Consider the following 17,547-nt stretch of genomic DNA (forward strand, 5'->3'; position numbering starts at 1 on the left):
TAGAAGCAGGAGTGAATACCTAGCACTTTCCACTAGAAGCAGGAGTGAATACCTAGCACTTTCCACACATACCGTGTGTGACCCCAGGTGGGGCAAGCAGGATTTATACCAGGAGAGGAGTATTTTCTCAGTTAGCAGAATGTGCCCTAGAGGAAAAGAGAGCTGGCCTGATTGCAAGAGATTTCTGGGATTTTTCCTCAAGAAGATGAGCACTCGAATTGTAACTTGTGAGCCTGAAAAGGAGCAGGGGATAACAGGTGGTTAAAAAAAGAATGTGGGGTCTGATGGCTCAATTTCACTCACACCCCTGTGTAGCCCAGGACAGTTCACCCCACCCTTGGAGCCCACCATCTCCTCTGAAGTGAGGCATAGTCCAGTAAGGTTTGTCACAGCGCTGATGGAAAGGAGACTTGGGACTCACAGGTGTCCAAGAATGAGGGAGAGGGGAGCTGAGTTCCCTGTGGCTGATCCAGCTCTGTGGATGGGTCCGCCTGGGGGAGGGGCCAAGTGCGAAGGAGGTGGGGAGCGTGGAGCGTCTGATGGGTGGAGAGATGGGAGACATACCAGACGTTACTGTGTGTCCCCTTCCTTGGATCCCAAGCCATAAGAGTGCTTATTTTTAGAGCTTAAATCTTAAAAATAGTTGTGATGTAATCACATTCAAAAGCTTCAGGTCTTAGGGGGCACTGAGATCTGGTGACATTCAGAGTTCCTTAAAGCAGGCCCTTGACAGCTTTCAAAATCAGCTTTAACACAACAGTGCTTTAAAGGGAACAACCAATCCAGGCACATGTGGTATCCGTGGGCATTGTGGGAAAGAGCAGTCTGGGTGGCATGCATGTACTGGGGAGCTCACGGCCCAGACATAGGGGTGCTCGGGCGTCCAGCTAGCTCCCTGGAGCCATTGGGTTTGCCTGGATTCAGGGCCTGAGAAGACCCATGGCGGTGGGAGCAGAGCTGGATGTCGGGCTGGGAAACGCAGCCCATGGACCACCCTCTGGAGCGGGGAGAGTTGATGCTCTGGATGTGGGTGGAGCTTGGAAGTTTGCTGGATGCCTCCATGTGAGAACAGAGGTAGACATGATGGAGGAGGGAGGAGATGCCTTTGCCTGGAGTGCGGCGTAAGGGGGGAGTGGGGCATGAGATGCAGGATAGTTTCCTGGTGTTGGGGGCCTGGGGTGCCTGACCTGCCTCTACGGGAAGTCTGTGCTTGGCCTGCCCATCTGCAGATGCAGGGTGTCCAAGCTGCCCTGGGCAGTGGCAAGTTCTCTGTGAACTGGGTAACTGTGGGGCCTGTACAGTTGACGCTTTTTAAGGCCACAAGAACAGGGTTACCAAATTTTGTTGTCTTACAATTGAATAGGTTTTATAGGGAAATTACGGCGTATATGTGTGGTGAGTCCTATTAAATTTTTAGTACATTTGCTTTTCAAAACACAACTTTGGCAGCATGAAAAAACCACGTGGTTGCAGTATGTCAGGAGGACTGCACTTGGGAATCTCTGCTCAGACTGGCATCTGTGATGGGGACAGGAAACCCTTTGCCAAAAGCACTGGTGCAGCCCCTTTTCCATCTCTGGACCCCAGAGAACCTTTGGTCGTGTGGAAAATATGTTGACATTTACTGTGTTAGAAAATCTGAAAATAACTTATTTATTTAAAGATGACGATAATAAACCCATTACATGTTAGCATAAAGAACATTGCTTATAAAAAAAAATAACTGTTTTGCAGATCTCTTTAATAAGTAGACAGCTGGATTCTCATATCTGCTTCTGCATCCAGTCTCTTGTGATAAGTTGTTAGGGATGAAGCATGTGAAGAAAATCCAGCCTCACGCAGAGAAGCAGTTTGAGCAGGGAGGAGTATTTGGTTAGTCTTGGATAATTGTGTGTTTCTTCCTTTAATACGACACCAAAACACAGAGTGGCCATTCCTAACGGTTAGTTGCACTGTAGACTCTGAAACCTCGATTATCAGTGAAGTTTTTGTACTCAGTTACATTAAAATCTGTCAGTCTCTCTTGCACCTTGAACAGAACAATTTTTTTTTTTTAAATTAATTTATTTATTTTTGGCTGTGTTGGGTCTTCATTTCTGTGCGAGGGCTTTCTCTAGTTGCGGCAAGCGGGGGCCACTCTTCATCGCGGTGCGCGGGCCTCTCACTGCGGTGGCTTCTCGTTGCGGAGCACGGGCTCTAGGCATGCGGGCTTCAGTAGTTGTGGCACATGGGCTCAGTAGTTGTGGCTGGCGGGCTCTAGAGCTCAGGCCCAGTGGTTGTGGCCGTCTTAGTTACTCCGCGGCATGTGGGATCTTCCCGGACCAGGGCTCGAACCCGTGTCCCCTGCATTGGCAGGCAGTTTCTTAACCACTGCGCCACCAGGGAAGTCCCTGAACAGAACAATTTTTAAAAAAATTTTAGGATTGTTGTAGATTTACAGAAAAGTTGCGAAGATCGTTCCTGCACACCCTTTCCCAATCTCCCTCATTGTTAACAGATTACTATAGAACATTTGTCACAAGTAATTACTATTAACCAAAGTCTATACTGTCTATTCAGATTTCCTGTTTTTTACATACCTTTTCTGTTCCAGGATCCCACATGACATTTTGTTGTTATGTCTTTTTAGGCTTCTCTGGGCTGAGACAGTGTCTCAGACTTTCTTGGTTTTGACAGCCTTGACAGTTTGGAGTTAAGTGTTCTGTAGAATGGCCCTCAGTTGGAATTTGTCTGGTGGTTTTCTCATGGTTGGACTGGGTTTTGGAGAGGAGGACCACAGAGGGGAAGTGCCTTTCTCATCACACATGTGTCCAGGGCACGTGCCATCAGTGTGACTTGTCACACCTTGATCACCTGGGTATGTCAGGTGTCTTCACTGTAAAGTTACTTTCTTTCTCCCTTTCCATGCTGTGCCCTTCGGAAGGAAGTCAGCTCACACCTAAGGGAAGGGATGCGGAGTCATTCTCCACCTTGAGAGTGGAGCATCTACACAAATTATTTTGGATTCTTCTGCCTAGATGTGTTTTTTCTCTCCCTGAATGATCTTTTACTCATGTTTGAGTTTGTAATACCATCGAACATTAGAAAATACCAGTTTACTGAGTTACAGAGATCTTTCAAATACTGATATATTTCATTTTACAGTATTGCGGAATCAGATTAGTTAATTATCCGATCTGTTGGGAAGCTCTTGGGCTCACAAATTTCCCAAAATTCTACATTTTGCTTGTTGGAAGCTCAGACATTATCATTAGTGACATATTATCGGTTGTTTTCCTTGAAGTGAACAGGCTTTGCTTTGACCATTTTGGGGAAAGTGTGTGCCAGACACCCAAGTCTGAATAACCACAGCATGTCTGTCCGACCTTCCTTCAAGCATCATGAACGCTCAAACGTGTGATTTTTTTCCTGCATGTCTGTTCTGCTTCTGTACGCAACAGGAGTGCTTTATCTTGTCACAGAATATTAAAAAGACATGTTCTCAAATGCTTGAGTTTTAATAAAATCAATAGCTTGTACTTCATGCAGGGCGTTGCCTACAGCGTGATGACACCGTGAGTCTTGGCACAGTTTGGTGCAGCTCTCCTGACTTGGTGAAAAAGGCAAATGTCATCTCGATGTTACAACAGCCTGGCAGAGCCCCTGAAGGGGTCCTGAGGACCACACTGGGAGGAGCGCAGGCAGGCTGTCCACAGTGGGCACAAGCAAGGATGCCTGGCAGGACTCTGAGCTCACATCTCAGGCAGGACAGTGGTTAGTGGCCTGATGGGGTCAGACAGTGGGAGGAAGAGAAGCCCTCAGCCTGGGATCTTGTCCCCAGAGACCTCGGATTGCCGGGCAGGTGGCCAGATGAATCAGTTCAGAGCTAAATTATAGCAGAAAAGGTGATGGGGGCTGCCCTGAGTGTGCATGTTACTACATTCTTTGAGGATGGGGAAGAGAGGTGGGGTCATCGTCCGTTGACTAGATGCACTTTCTGTGCCCTTTACGGTTCACAGCATCCTCTCATGGTCAGTGGCATCCCATTCTGCAGATGAAGAAACTGAAGCTCTTTGAGGTTTGGTGACTGGGCCAGGTCCTAGGAGCCACTGATGAGTGCCCAGCCCCCCAGAGTCCTCATGGCTGACCTGGGCGGAGTCTCACAGCTGCTTTGCTTAGAGCAGCTGAAGCAGGTCAGGTGGGGGGTTGGGGGACACCCGAGCCATGCTGGGAGGACATCCCCTGGGATTTGCCAGGGCGTGGAGGGGCAGGACTCAGCAGTTTGAAACACATATTTAAGAGGGGGCAAGAAAGTTCCAGGCAAATAGAGCACTTTCCATTTATCACAAGAGTTTGTGGTCATTGCAAGCTGGAAAACTGTTTCTCGAGTGTGGTTTCATCTGCACACAGCTGACTTGCTGTGAGTTGGTGAGGAAGCTGGCATCCCAGGAGGTGTGTTTGGGTCCATCTGGTGTAGGGAGTCCCTCCGTGCTGCAGCGTGCTCCTGAGTTTCTCCCTGGAGGAATGTTGGCCTGGCATGTGGGTACGATGACAGAGGAAAGAGGCGATGCTAGCGATAGTGCTGTGACCAGCAGAGGGGTCTTACACTCCTTTTACCTTCACTCCCCAGGCCCAGGCCCTTTGGAAGCCTGGATTCCCGAGTGCTGAAACCCCACCCAGCTTTCTCAAGCAGGTAGCCGTCCATGTGTAGTTGTTTCCCAGTGAAGTCCAAGGACCACATCCATGTCCTCGCACTGTCATCTCTCTTTATCACCTCGGGGACTCGGCATGCAGATGCTGGTGGCTATCCAGCATCCGTCAAGTATAAATAAAAATATTTTCCCCTTTTTAACCTAGTCCAAAACTGGTATTTGATAAGCTGAGTTAGAGGCCTCAGTTGACAGTTATGTGAGACCTACCCTTTCCTGCCCTGCACCTCCTTTTTGGGATACCATGTAGCCCCCTGAAGGCTATGGGTGCCCAGCTGGTCTGACTAGGACAGGGGGCCCAGGTCCCCGTGCACTGTGGGGTACACCTGGCAGACCTTGGCGTGCCAGAGTTGACCAGGCCTGCCAGGGGTCCATAGGAGGCTGGGCCTGCTGTGGGCCCAGGTTATCTGCAGGCCATGGGTGTGTGACCTCAGGAAGTCACTCTTTTAAGACTCTTTCCGCACCTGTGGATGTGGGTGATGTGGGTGACAGTTGAGCAGTTGAGACGATCACATGGAAGCATGCATCTTGGTCGTTGGCACAGGGATGGCCATCAAAAAGGGTCAGCAGATGTGCTGGGTGATTTTCCCAAATCTGACATAAGTCAGCATTTCAGTTCTGACTGTGGTCATTTCTAATATGTGCCCCTTCCCAAATTTCTGAGCAGAGAGCGTGCTGAATCGGATTTAGCCTTCCTGGTGGTGACCTGACTGGAACATGTTGCCTGCTGGCAGGGTCATGCTGCAGTGACCTCCTTGGGTGGGTACTGGCTCTGCAGGCTGCCCCATTGCCATTTGATGTCAGGGTCTTTCTGTGGGGCCACTGCCAGCTGCTGGCCCAGGGAACACTCCCTTCTGCCCATTCTTGGCTTGTTTCTCCATCGACTCTGCATGCCCCCAAAACTGGCCCCTATCCCTGCTTCCAGTCCCAGTGAGGTCCTCTAGGTCTCCCTAGCCAGGCTGTGTGACTTCTAGGGGCTCCTGTGTTCCTAGAAGGATCCCCAGCAGGACAGACTGGATGCCTCCTGGCCTTGCTGATGGCACAGTGCTCTTCCACTGCAGCTGCCTCTGCCCTGGGACTGCCCGCCTCTGTGCTGGGGGCCCTGGTTGGGGGATGGGCTCTCGGGACCAGACCCTGGTCACACTTGCTCTCTTCCTTTCTTCCGAGATGTTCGCCTGTTGCCATGGCAGGGTGGGCCATAATGGAGTCCCAGAGAGATAGCTGGACCTGGAGTCTCCAGGAAGAATTATGGCTGGGTTTCAAAAATCCCGTCCCAGCTGCTCACCTCCATGGCCTCTGTGGCCTAGAAGCAAAATGTATTCTGACTTCCTGGCCCCCACAAAGCAGGCTCTGGGCTTTTGTCTTGACATCCCAGCCAACAGGGTGTCAAGTTACAGTGCTGGGAGAAGTGGTAATGGATGCCAAGAAGGGAGTCGAGGGGGAATTGGGGGAGTTGCGCAGGGGAGCCGAGGGAGCTGAGGGGCTGGGGCTGGCGGGAAGCAGGTGGGCTCCGGGGGGCACGGCAGGGACCAGGCACCCGTCAGTGCCCACCAACCTCAAGGGCAGGCAAGTGTTCGGCTTTGGGGCGCACCTGTGTGTGCATGCAGCGGTTCCCTTTCTGATCACATTGGGTGTGTCTGAATGGATGGGGCCCCTTGGGAAAGGAGGGTGGGGTGTCATGGGGTCCCAGTGGGCAGCTCCCATGCCCAAACGGCTGTGAAAGATCCCAGTGGTGTGTGTCTGCGGAGATGCTCAGTATGCAACTGGGAACTGCCAATGAAATGTTACCAGGTAGTAGGACTAACCTGGGAACTGGTGATAAACGTCTTATTTTTCTTTCTTTAGGACTTTTCTAGAAGTATTTCTGGAATGGGAGTGCTCATTGGATTAAGTATATGGAATTGCTTTCCAGCGTTGACTCAGACACCACTCCCAGTGGTGCCTGAAGCCGCCGGTAGTGGCTCCCAGACCTGAGGATGGCCCCTTCCTCTCCTGTGGGACCGTCTATACACCCCCTTTTCTTTGTTGGGCAGCTCTGTGCTCCTGCTGGGCAGTCCTAGAGCTATGCTCCAATCTCCTCCCAAGTCTGCATCTGCCCCGGACAGCCTCTGTGTGCAGAGAACTACTGCTGGTCCTTTTGGGGGGATTTGAGGTTCAGCAGGGATGGTTACTTGGGTAAACCTTTTCTTTCCCACCTTCTCTCTCCCAGGGTACTGTAGCGTCTAGAGTGGGTGGCCTTGTTGAGTCTGAGGGAGGCCATGGCATTATAGTGGTGTAGGCCAGCTCACTGGGGGCAGAGCTGGGCTGCCGGCCCCATTAGTTTAGTGGTTTAAAGTAACTCTATTGGTGTAGCATCATCTGTCAGGTCTGCTGGTTCCAGCTGGGTGCAGCTTCTTGGGTTCTCATCTTTGTAGTCCCACGTCAGCTGGATTGGGTGTCCCCAGTGTCTTGGTTACTCATGTGGGATGGCTGGGCCCATCGCTGTGTCTGTCTCTGTGACCCTCTTTCCAAGCAGCTAGTTTGGTATCCTACTCTGGGGTGGTCTCTCAGAGCATATGTTCCAAGGGCCCAAGCACAAGCTTTTTTTTTTTTTTTTTTTAATTATTATTTTTTTAATTAATTAGTTTTTATTTATTTATTTATTGGCTGCGTTGGGTCTTCATTGCTGTGCGCTGGCTTTCTCTAGCTGCGGTGAGCAGGGGCTACTCTTCGTTGTGGTGAGCAGGCTTCTCATTGCAGTGGCTTCTCTTGTTGCGGAGGACAGGCTCTAGGTGTGTGGGCTCAGCAGTTGTGGCTCGCGGGCTCTAGAGCATAGGCTCAGTAGTTGTGGCGCACGGGCTTAGTTGCTCTGCGGCATGTGGGATCTTCCCGGACCAGGGCTTGAACCCGTGTCCCCTGCACTGGCAGGCGGATTCTTAACCACTGTGCCACCAGGGAAGTCCCAAGCACAAGCTTTTGAGGCTGTGACCTTGCTTCAAAAGCTTGCATCGTTGCTTCCTCTATGTTCCTCACTCCTGGCCTCAGAGAGTGAGCCACAAAACTAACCCAGGTCCCGGGGATAGGACCAGACACGAGGACGTGAGCATGGGGAGGCATGGATCACTTGGAATGAGCTATACCTCCATGGTGCTCTTCAGGACTGAATGGATGGGCTCGTAAGGGTGTAGTGCGGTGGTCCTCTGTACAGGGTTTTGTCAACCAGGTGTATTAGGACTCCTCCTTAACATCCACCAGAGTCCTGGACTCATAGATTAGGAGTTGGACTTCCAGGGCCTAATGCTTGACAAGACATAATGACACAGAATTCAGAAATCCTTTTAAGTGAGTTTGCACATCCTTTACCAGTGCAGCATCTGTGTGCGTGTGGAAAGAGCTGCTCACATGTGCAAGGTGATCCGTCAGTCTACAGGCATTGCAGATTCCTCGTGAACTCATAGACCCCATCCTGGAGCCAGGTGCAGGGAAGAGGAGGAGGTAGGTGCACACCAGCTGTGTCATCTGAGCACCCACACAGCAGGCCCAATCTCTGTCTTCAGCGGGTTTGAGAATATTCACGTGTTACCCAGTTGACTGCTGTGTGCCAAGTTCACCTTCACAGCAAGCAGCCCCTTACTGCCTCAGGAGAGGTTGGGGCCTGAACTGCCCTGATGGCCTCCTACGGCGTCTGAGCCTCCTTGGCACTGAGGTCTCACCTCATGCAGCAAACCCCACCCAGTGGGGCAGGAATTACTGTCCCCATCCTTGTAGGGGGCACAGAGAGGGAAGTGTCCTACCCTGGGCTTCTCACTTGCAAGAGGCAGAACCAAGTGAGAGGTTTTGTAAGGGTGCGACTCTCCCCCTCCCCTCAGTGTGTGTAGGCTTGGTGCACAGTGCCTGCCCTGGGAGGAGGCCCTGTGGCCTGTCCACCACCCAGCATGGCACTAGGAGGAGAGTCCTGCCCCTCTGGCTCTGGGGAGGTGGGGAGCCCTTTGCTTGTCGGGCCACCTTAGGAGCATCCTGGCCCTCACCGGGAGCTGTAGGGCCCCAGCGTTGTGGAGATGGCTCCAGGTGGGACCATGGCTCCCTGGCTGCTATGCCTGTGGTGATCTCCGGCCCCAGCCCTGGGTGGGGGAACCCGCCTATCAAATGCGCAATGACAGCATCACCCTGGGAGGCTGTGGGAGGGTGAACTGAGCCAGCGCGGGGCTGGCTCCTTGTAGGAGGGCGAGGCACTTTCTTGGATAGTTTGCTGAGGTGAGGGTGAGTGAGCTGGTCTCTGTCAGGGGAGTGCCTCTGCTCAGGCTTGTGCTGCCCTTGAGTGGAAGCCCCCAGAGTTTTGCCCTAAGCTCCCTGCCCCCAGGATGGACAGTTAGGGGCAGGGCGAAGAAGGCTGCCTGAGACATGCACGCTGTTGCGGGGGTGGGCCCCGTGAGTACAGTGGGGTAGTGCTGACCACGCTCCCAGGGCGGGGCTTGGCCAGCCGGGGACTTTTCTGAGGGCACAGATGGTTTGAAGTGCATCTTGAAGTGTGAGTTGGGCCTCACAAGGGAGATGAGAAGTATGACGGAGGAACATTCCTTGGAGGGGATGGTGGGGAAGGTGGGAGGAGCTCATGACAGGACGTACATGTGAGCAGCAACTTGGAGTTCAGGGGCTGAGGGCTGGAGAGGCTGTGGGCCTGGGAGGGGTGAATGGGCTCTAGAGGGAGGAATGCCCTGGGGAAGGGTCTGGTGGGGCCAAGACTAATGTTTGCTGAAACTGGCGCTGGGTCTGGCAAAGCCTCCCCCTGCACCTGCCGTACCCAGCAAACAGTTAGCAACCACCTGCCTCTCCCTGCCCAGCCAGGCCCAAAAGATGAGGGGAAGAGGGAGGGTTCTATCAGGGAGTAGTTGGCCACCAGCCCTGCTTGTCTCCCCTGGGTTAGCCCTGAGGAGCAATTTGTTGTCCCCAGGCCTCATTTGGCCCACCCTCGTCCCCTGCTTCCCTAGTGTGTGCAGGCATCTTAGGGATCTTATAAAAATGCAGGCTTTGATCAAGCAGGTCTGGGGTAGTAACGTGCCTTGGTGAAGCTGCTCTGCTGCTCAGTGGGCTGAGGCAGGTGGTGGTCCACTCCCACCTGCCCCTCCCCCTCCTGGTTTTGCGTCTGCCCCTCCTGGTCGACCCTAAGGACGGAACTGCTTTTATCCAGGGGTTTCTCCCCACTGCCTGACACAGCACCTGCTTCTTAGGTTGGCTTTCAGCAAATTGGAGTGAGTGAGTAAATGAATGAGTGTGGATCAAGTGTGCCTTCCCCAGACATCAGGCAGGCCCATATTGAGAACAACTAAGGTCAGAGCTGCATTCCCTTGATGAGACTGCTTCCCCTGGCACAGACCAGTGAGACACTTAAATATTAACCTCACACTGACCGCTGATTGGTTAGCAGCTGGGATGGTAGTCTGGTGCTGTGAATGGAGGGATCTTGTCATGAGTTAAGTTTATAATCCCTGCCTTCCCTTTAGGAAACTTGATGAAAGTTCTGGGCAGGTAACAGAACTCTTGTTTGTTTAGCCACGGCCGGTATACAGGGGAGGAGGTAGTGAGACCATTTTTGCTAACAGCCTGGCCTGCTTCCAGGGATTTTTGTTGGTCATGTAAAATCTCTTCTGATCATAATTTTTTAAAATTTGGCTGCGCCAGGTCTCAGTTGCAGCATGTGGGATCTTTAGTTGCAGCATGTGGGATCTAGTTCCCTAACCAGGGATTGAACCCGGCCCCCCTGCATTGGGAGCGTGGAGTCTTAGCCACTGGACCACCAGGGAAGTCTCCTGATCATAATATTTTATATGAGGGTTCCCAAGATGGGCAGGATAGGCTTAATGAATTTGCCCTGAAATCATATAGCTTCTAAATAAACTTGGTGCCCAGGCAGCTGCCCTGGATTGAGGCAGTACACCTGGCCACTACAACTGTTCCCCTGGCATGTTGGGCTAAATTTCCAATGCTTTGTTCTCCTGGCCTAAATGGTTTTATAATTTAAAATACGTTTTAAAAAAAGAATGCCCACAATAATTTTTAGCCTTTGTCAAATGCGTGTTCTTTTTCCTGAATTAAAAGAACCCTCTGGGAAAGTAATGAGAGACTTGAAGCACCTTTGCTTTAAAATTGAACTTAGGAAAGTTTTTCATCTTGGAAACTAGTGGGGCTGGTGACCCTTCTGTGTTTGGAAGAGGTGACTCAGGTCCCTGTAACAATCGAACGGGCCGGCACCACACAGGAAATGCCTGCAGCCCGGCAGCCCCAGGGTGAGCTGGCGCCTCCATTTCCTGACAGCACCTGAACCCTACCTCACTTCTCAAAATGAAGGCTGCGTGTCACAAACTGGTTAGAACTGGCTGTTGCCATGGTTTTCACGTTGGAAGGCACAGTTAAAGGGTCACATGACCAAAGAGGGAAATGCCTTTGTCACATGACTTTTTGGTGGCCTGATTAGCATACAGGAAGTTCACTCCCTGCTGGCTGCTGGGATGCTGAGTGATCATTGATGGGAGGTGATGTCATCTCTTGGACGAGTTATTGATTAGTCTCAGTCCAAGATGGGACCTGGGAGTGCTGTGGTCAGAGTGGCCATCTCAGGGAGCTTCAGCTTCCACAGGGTCCCAGTCCCTAACCCTACCCTCTTCCCTCAGGCAAATCTGAGCTTTATTAGACATCTCACCTTTGGAAGACGTGCACATCCTCATTGAGATGATAAAAAGTGATAAATCCCTGTAAGTTACCGTTGTCTTAGAGCGCTCTTGCTCAGGAAACGCCTGTAGTCTGTAACTCCAGACGTGGGTCTGCCTGGGCTGCTCCTCTGCCCGTGTGTAGCCAGCCGCCTGGGAACCCACCTGGGCTGGGACCAGCGGCTGCAGCTCCTGTGCTGGAGCCTTGTGTCTGCTTAGTGCCTGTGTGTGTGTCCACAGAACCCGGAATTGGAGCCGCGAGGTCATTTTTTTCTTTTTTTTTTTATTTATTTTTGGCTGCATCGGGTCTTCGTTGCTGTGCGCGGGCTTTCTCTAGTTGCGGCAAGCGGGGGCTACATTGTGGCGCATGTGCTTAGTTGCTCCGCGCTTAGTTGCTCCGCGGCATGTGGAATCTTCCCGGACCAGGGCTCGAACCCGTGTTCCCTGCATTGGCAGGCAGATTCTTAACCACTGTGCCACCAGGGAAGTCCCCCGAGGTCATCTTTAAAGTTGATCTTGGGCAGAGTTGGCAGTCAGCAGGGAGACACGGAGACTTGAAAGCGTGGTGGTTCCCGAATTGCATTGGTTTTTAGTTTGATGAGGCCCTAGTGAGACATCCCGGGTTACTTTATAGACAGCCAGCCAATTTCTGGACTTGAGAACGTGGGCTGATAACCACAGTGAGGGGATTCTGTACCTTGAAATGGAAGCCTTTTTTTGTTCACTCTCCTGGTCTCTTGTCTGGAAGACCATCCAGCAGCTGTGCTGGTTAAATCGGATCAGGGCTGGGATTGTTGAGGTGCAGCAGCCATGCCGCTCTAGGAGGTGGGATCAGGAGGGGCCTGGGGAGCACACTGCGGGTTGAGGGGCTACGGGAGTTAGGGAATGCAGTGTCTGGTCCTCTGTGCCCATCCTTCCCTGAAGACACAGCTCACTCTGGGAATCGAAAGGGCAGTTCAGTGGGCTGTTAAAACACCAGTTCTCCATCTGTAACTCTCTCCCCGCTCAGCTGGAAGAAATGGGACAACTTTGAGCTGTTACTCCCAGTTAACTTCATCGAGTTTGTTCTTTGGGTCACAGTGCCACCTAGCGGACACATTCAGTCCTTGGCTGGTTTTCCTGCTGATAGAAGGATTTGATTCCTTCGACACAAATGCTGAGGCCAGATCTCAAGGGAAAGTTTACGTTGCACCCTCAGCAAACAGAGCTGCTTGGTTCGGGGCTAAGCACCGTCTGTGGGACCCGTTGGTCCTTATGTGTGGGGTCAGCAATGCCAGTGCAGAAGTCCAGCATCACTAGATGTGCATGTATGTCCTAGGGGACTTGGGCGGTAGGGTTGGCGTAAGAGGGCAGAGGGTAATGCGCAGAGGTGGCTGGGAACTAGTTTGTAAGCGGATCAGGTGGGTGGAAAGTATCCAGATCTGTGAGAGAAAATGTGTTCCATGTTCCAGTCGGTTTCAAAACATGCAGCCACTACCGCTACATTGCCACTGGCAGGGTGAAGAGGCCACGTGTAGCCCAGGAAGGACTATCCAGCAGGCAGCCTTGGCCACCTTGTGAGGTGGTGACACCCCATGCTGGGGAGCTAGAATGTAGGCCGACAACATGTGCATCAGCCCTTCTGTCTCCTGGGGACGGGCAGGTGGGCTGTCCGCGAGTGAGGGCTGTCAGCGAGTCTGGGTTTAGCAAAGAAAGGCTGATTTGCGTGGGGGCTGGATGCCCCATCAGGTGGCTTCCAACACGGGCAGGTAGGAGCCCCAGCCAGAGGCCCAAGATTCAGGACCCAGTGTTTTTATTCAGTACTGAGCTACGTGGTAGAGATAGGAGCCATGGTGTTTTTCAAAATGACTGTGTCACCTTCAGACACGTAGGTGTCCTCAGCCCGGGGGACACAGAAGTGGTTACCAAGAACAGTCCCGGCTCTTGAAGGGCTCAGCCGTAAACTGGCAGATTTGAGTGCCCCGTGGTGAGTGTGGTGAGAGAAGGCAGCCTGGGTGGGCAGTTGGTGGGGGGAGGTCTGGTGAGGCAGCCCTGCTTGCTGCCACCTTGCTGTGTCTGCGTCTGAATCCAGGCATCTGCGGGGTGTGGGGCGGGGCTCTAGGGGACGCTGTCCAGCGCAGTCGGGACGCTCTGGTAGTAACCTGCCACTGTTCCTGTTCCACAGTGACATGAAGTCCGAGAGGAGAGCCCCTTCGCCCGACGTGATCGTACTCTCTGACAACGAGCAGCCTGCGAGCCCGAGGGTGAATGGGCTGACCGAGGATGCCTTGAAGGAGACCAGCACTGAGGCCCTTATGGTGAGCCTTGTCCCCATGCTGGGGAACCATCTCGCAGTGGAACAGCCTGTGTTCGCCGGCCCCCAGCCCTCCCCCTCAACCCTTGTTCTCTTGCCCTTGTAGAAAAGCAGTCCTGAAGAACGAGAAAGGATGATTAAGCAACTAAAAGAAGAGTTAAGATTAGAAGAAGCAAAACTCGTTTTATTGAAAAAGTTGCGGCAGAGTCAAATACAAAAGGAAACTACCACCCAGAAGGTATGTGCGCGTCTGTTCCCTCCTCAGTGGTCAGTGAGAGCCGTTTAGAACCAGGGACAGAAAGCCATGGTCATTTCCTTGGCCCACCGCTGCCCCAGGAGCCAGAAAGACTGGTCATGAGGGGTCAGGTTTCCTCAGGGGTGTAGGGACAGGGTCTGAATTGGAAATTTGCAGACTCAAGTTCATGTTTTGGATTTAGCTTAGAGTATATCAGAGTACGTTTTGGTCTAGTATATTCTGGATCTGAGTATGTAAACCTCATTCCCTGTAGACTCCATCAAGGAAATGGAGAGCAGGCATCTTTGACGGTGCTGGAAGCACAGCTCTGTCTCAGACCCCTTTTCAGAAAGGCCTTCGGCCCTGTGGATGAATGTGCTGGCCAGCAGGGGCCGCTGTGGTTTTGTGGACAGATTGCTGAATGCCACAGGGTGCACCATAGCCCGGCCCCAGAGCTTCTCCTGTTAACCTCCCCTGATGCCTCAGGCTCCTTGTGCTGCTTCTAAATGCGCCTTACCATGTAAGGCAAGGTCAAGTTTGTTTTGTCCTTTTTTGGTGTCCCATTCTGGGAAGGTTCCTGGTCGGTGACAAAACTACCCTTCCTTATATTCTAACCACTCTCTTAGTGAACCAGAAAGTAAATGCATTTCAGGCAGTACAGTGTGTAGAACATGTGTCCCCTTAAGGGAGCAGGACAGGGGGACGCTCTCTGGTCAGACTTGGGGATTTGCTTGAGCCCCCACCCCCACCTGGTAAACAAGTGGACCAAGCCTGGCGTCTGTTAATATCCTGATGGACAGAGCCTGCTCATTACTTGTTTCCTTGTTGATTGCTTAAGAATTGATGATGTGAACCAAGTCTGTCAGTGTCCCTTTTCTGGTGGAATATGTGACTTTAAGAAGTGCCTGGGGATTTCCCCAGTGGTCCAGTGGTGAAGAATCCTCCTTGCAATGCAGGAGACGTGGGTTTGATCCCTGGTCAGGGAACTAAGATCCCTCATGCAGCGGGACAGCTAGGCCCATGCACCACAACTACTGAGCTCGCACGCCTCAACCCTGCGTGCTGCAGACTACAGAGCCCACGCGCTCTGGACCCCGTGTGCCACAACTAGAGAAGAGAAAACCTACACGCCACAACTAGAGAGAAGCCCCCACGCCGCAATGAAAGATCCCGCATGCCTCAACAAAGATCCTGCGTGCCGCAGCTAAGACCCAATGCAGCCAAAAATAAATAAATAAATCTTTTTTGAAAAAAGAAAAAAAAAGTGCCTGGACCCAACATTTTCTCACCAGGGTTGGGATTAACCTGTCTAAGCCCAGGGTCCTTCACCTCAGCCTCTACCACCAGCCTTTTTTGTCCCCTGGAGGGAAGAGTTGGCACCTGAACCACAGTGATGCCAAGCACCCTGGGGCGGGGGGGTGGGGTAAAGGGTGCTGGAAAATCTGTCCTTTGTTTATTGTATTTATTTGTTTGTTTATTTATTCACGTGTCTATCTATCTATCTGGCTGTGCTGGGTCTTAGTTGTGGCATGCGGGATCTTCGTTGTGGCATGTGGGCTCTTAGGTGCGGCATGCGGGATCTTGTTCCCTGACCAGGGATCAAACCCCGGGCCCCCTGCATTGGGAGCCTGGAGTCTTAACCACTGGACCACCAGGGAAATCCCCTTTATCTGTTTCAAACATGTCAATTCCTGCTGCAAGGAACGTGGCAGGCGGGAAGCAGAACCTTTGAGAGCCTGATGCCTTTTGAAGAGGAAGAAAAGCAATGCTCTTCTGTCAGAATTACGTGTGGGAGGAGCAGGGTTGGTGGCCCTCTCATCTCCTGCATGTCCTGCTCTCTTGCAGCCCGCAGGCTCCACTGGGAGCTCTGTGACCACCCCTCCCCCGCTTGTACGGGGCACCCAGAACATTCCTTCCGGCAAGCCATCACTTCAGGTCAGTGTTCCCTCTGCATCATGCTCCTGAGCAGCCCTGATCCAGTTTCTGCAAAAGGCCGCTCGTTCCTTCTGATTAGACTAGAATGAGGCCTTCTGGTGGGAGCCCAAAAAATAAAGCATGCTTGTGTTCCCATACCCAACCCAGGCCCCTGTTGACATCATAAACAAATCACACAGACTCTCGGAGGACCCCTCCCATGACCACCCCTAGGGAGACTGGAGAGAGGACCAAGGTCCTAGGCAGACTGGGCTCCCTTCAGCCTGACTCTCTGAGGGCAGCTGGGGGGCCCAGCGGGGCATTGTCCCAGCCCGGCTCACAGCCTCCTCTGCCCACGGGGTGAGATGGGCAGATCTCCCACTTCCAGCCATAGGACAGAGGTCAGGCCAGGGGCCACCTCCCCTCAAACAGGCCTGAGCCCCCAGCTCAGGCCAGCAGGCAGGTGGTACTGGTCCCAGTTAGCTGGACTCTTGCTGCGGTGGGGCCCGAGTCCTGAGTGAGCCTGAGTGAGCCCAGGTTGGCGTGGCTCTTGTCAGAGTCTGTTCCTGGTTCTTTTGTGTTTTGAATAAATAGGCATTTTAGCTTTTATTTTCTCTGCCACCACCTTTTTTTTTTTGACATTAAAATTTTTTTTAATCTTTTTTTTTTAAACATCTTTATTGGAGTATAATTGCTTTACAATGCTGTGTTACTTGCTGCTGTATAACGAACTGAATCAGCTATATGTATACGTATATCCCCATATCCCCTCCCTCTTGTGTCTCCCTCCCACCCTCCCTATCGCACCCCTCTAGGTGGTCACAAAGCCCCGAGCTGATCTCCCTATGCTATGCGGCCGCTTCCCACTAGCTATCTGTTTTACATTTGGTAGTGCATATATGTCCGTGCCACTCTCTCACTTCGTCCCAGCTTGCCCTTTCTCCTCCCCCATCACCTTTTTTTGGGTAATGAGTATGTGCTTTTACAAAAACAGCAAACCTGTTTGTTTAAAAAGTCATGTAAGATCTGAGGGTTGGTGTTGTTGACAGACCTCTTCAACTCGGATGCCTGGCAGTGTCATCCCACCACCCCTGGTCCGTGGCGGGCAGCAGACGTCCTCGAAGTTAGGGCCACAGGCGAGCTCGCAGGTCGTCATGCCCCCACTCGTCAGGGGGGCCCAGGTGAGCAGAGCAAGGGCTTAAGGGAAGCCCCAGGCAGCCCTCCACCTCTCGAGAATGAGCCTTCCTAGTTCTCAGGTTGGGGGCTCTTGCCCTGTGGCGCCCTCTGTCGTCCCTCTCATTGCCTTGTCTCCCCCCACCACACCCTGACAGCAGATCCACAACATCAGACAACATTCCAGCACGGGGCCACCACCGCTTCTCCTGGCTCCCCGGGCATCTGTGCCCAGTGTGCAAATTCAGGGACAGAGGATCATCCAGCAGGGCCTCATCCGCGTCGCCAACGTCCCCAACACTAGTCTGCTCGTCAACATCCCACAGGTGAGGGTCATGTGTGTGCCCCGCAGCTGCCCCTCTGATGGCCCACAGTCCTGGGACCCAGTCACGTCTCCAGGGTGGCTTGGTGTGACTTGCCTGCTTCCTTGGAGCCAAGTGAGGTCTTGGATAATCCAGCCCCACAGACAGTGGTACTGTAGCTCCTTGGAGCTAGTTGGGGCATGAAAGTCATGGGCAGTAGTCTTATGTTGCCAACTGCCATCTAGCAGAGGTGGATAGC

The 17,547-nt window shown here is 52.5% G+C and overlaps 1 protein-coding gene across 12 annotated transcripts in view; it reads left to right on the forward strand.

The window, feature by feature from the left end:
• Positions 1-17,547, forward strand: part of GATAD2A (GATA zinc finger domain containing 2A) — a 99,544-nt gene that overhangs the window by 72,471 nt on the left and 9,526 nt on the right. For 10 of the 12 annotated variants that reach the window (XM_082457681.1, XM_082457680.1, XM_082457683.1 and 7 more), the window contains 5 exons: positions 13,536-13,668; positions 13,771-13,902; positions 15,745-15,834; positions 16,863-16,994; positions 17,145-17,312. In XM_082457681.1, coding sequence (XP_082313807.1) covers positions 13,536-13,668; positions 13,771-13,902; positions 15,745-15,834; positions 16,863-16,994; positions 17,145-17,312 — 655 coding nt within the window. The remainder of the gene's footprint in view (positions 1-13,535; positions 13,669-13,770; positions 13,903-15,744; positions 15,835-16,862; positions 16,995-17,144; positions 17,313-17,547) is intronic. The other 2 variants (XM_082457678.1, XM_082457676.1) reach the window with 1 other exon arrangement.

The sequence above is a fragment of the Balaenoptera physalus genome, assembly GCF_965194825.1.
Source record: "Balaenoptera physalus genome assembly, chromosome: 3".
NCBI lineage: Eukaryota > Metazoa > Chordata > Mammalia > Artiodactyla > Balaenopteridae > Balaenoptera > Balaenoptera physalus.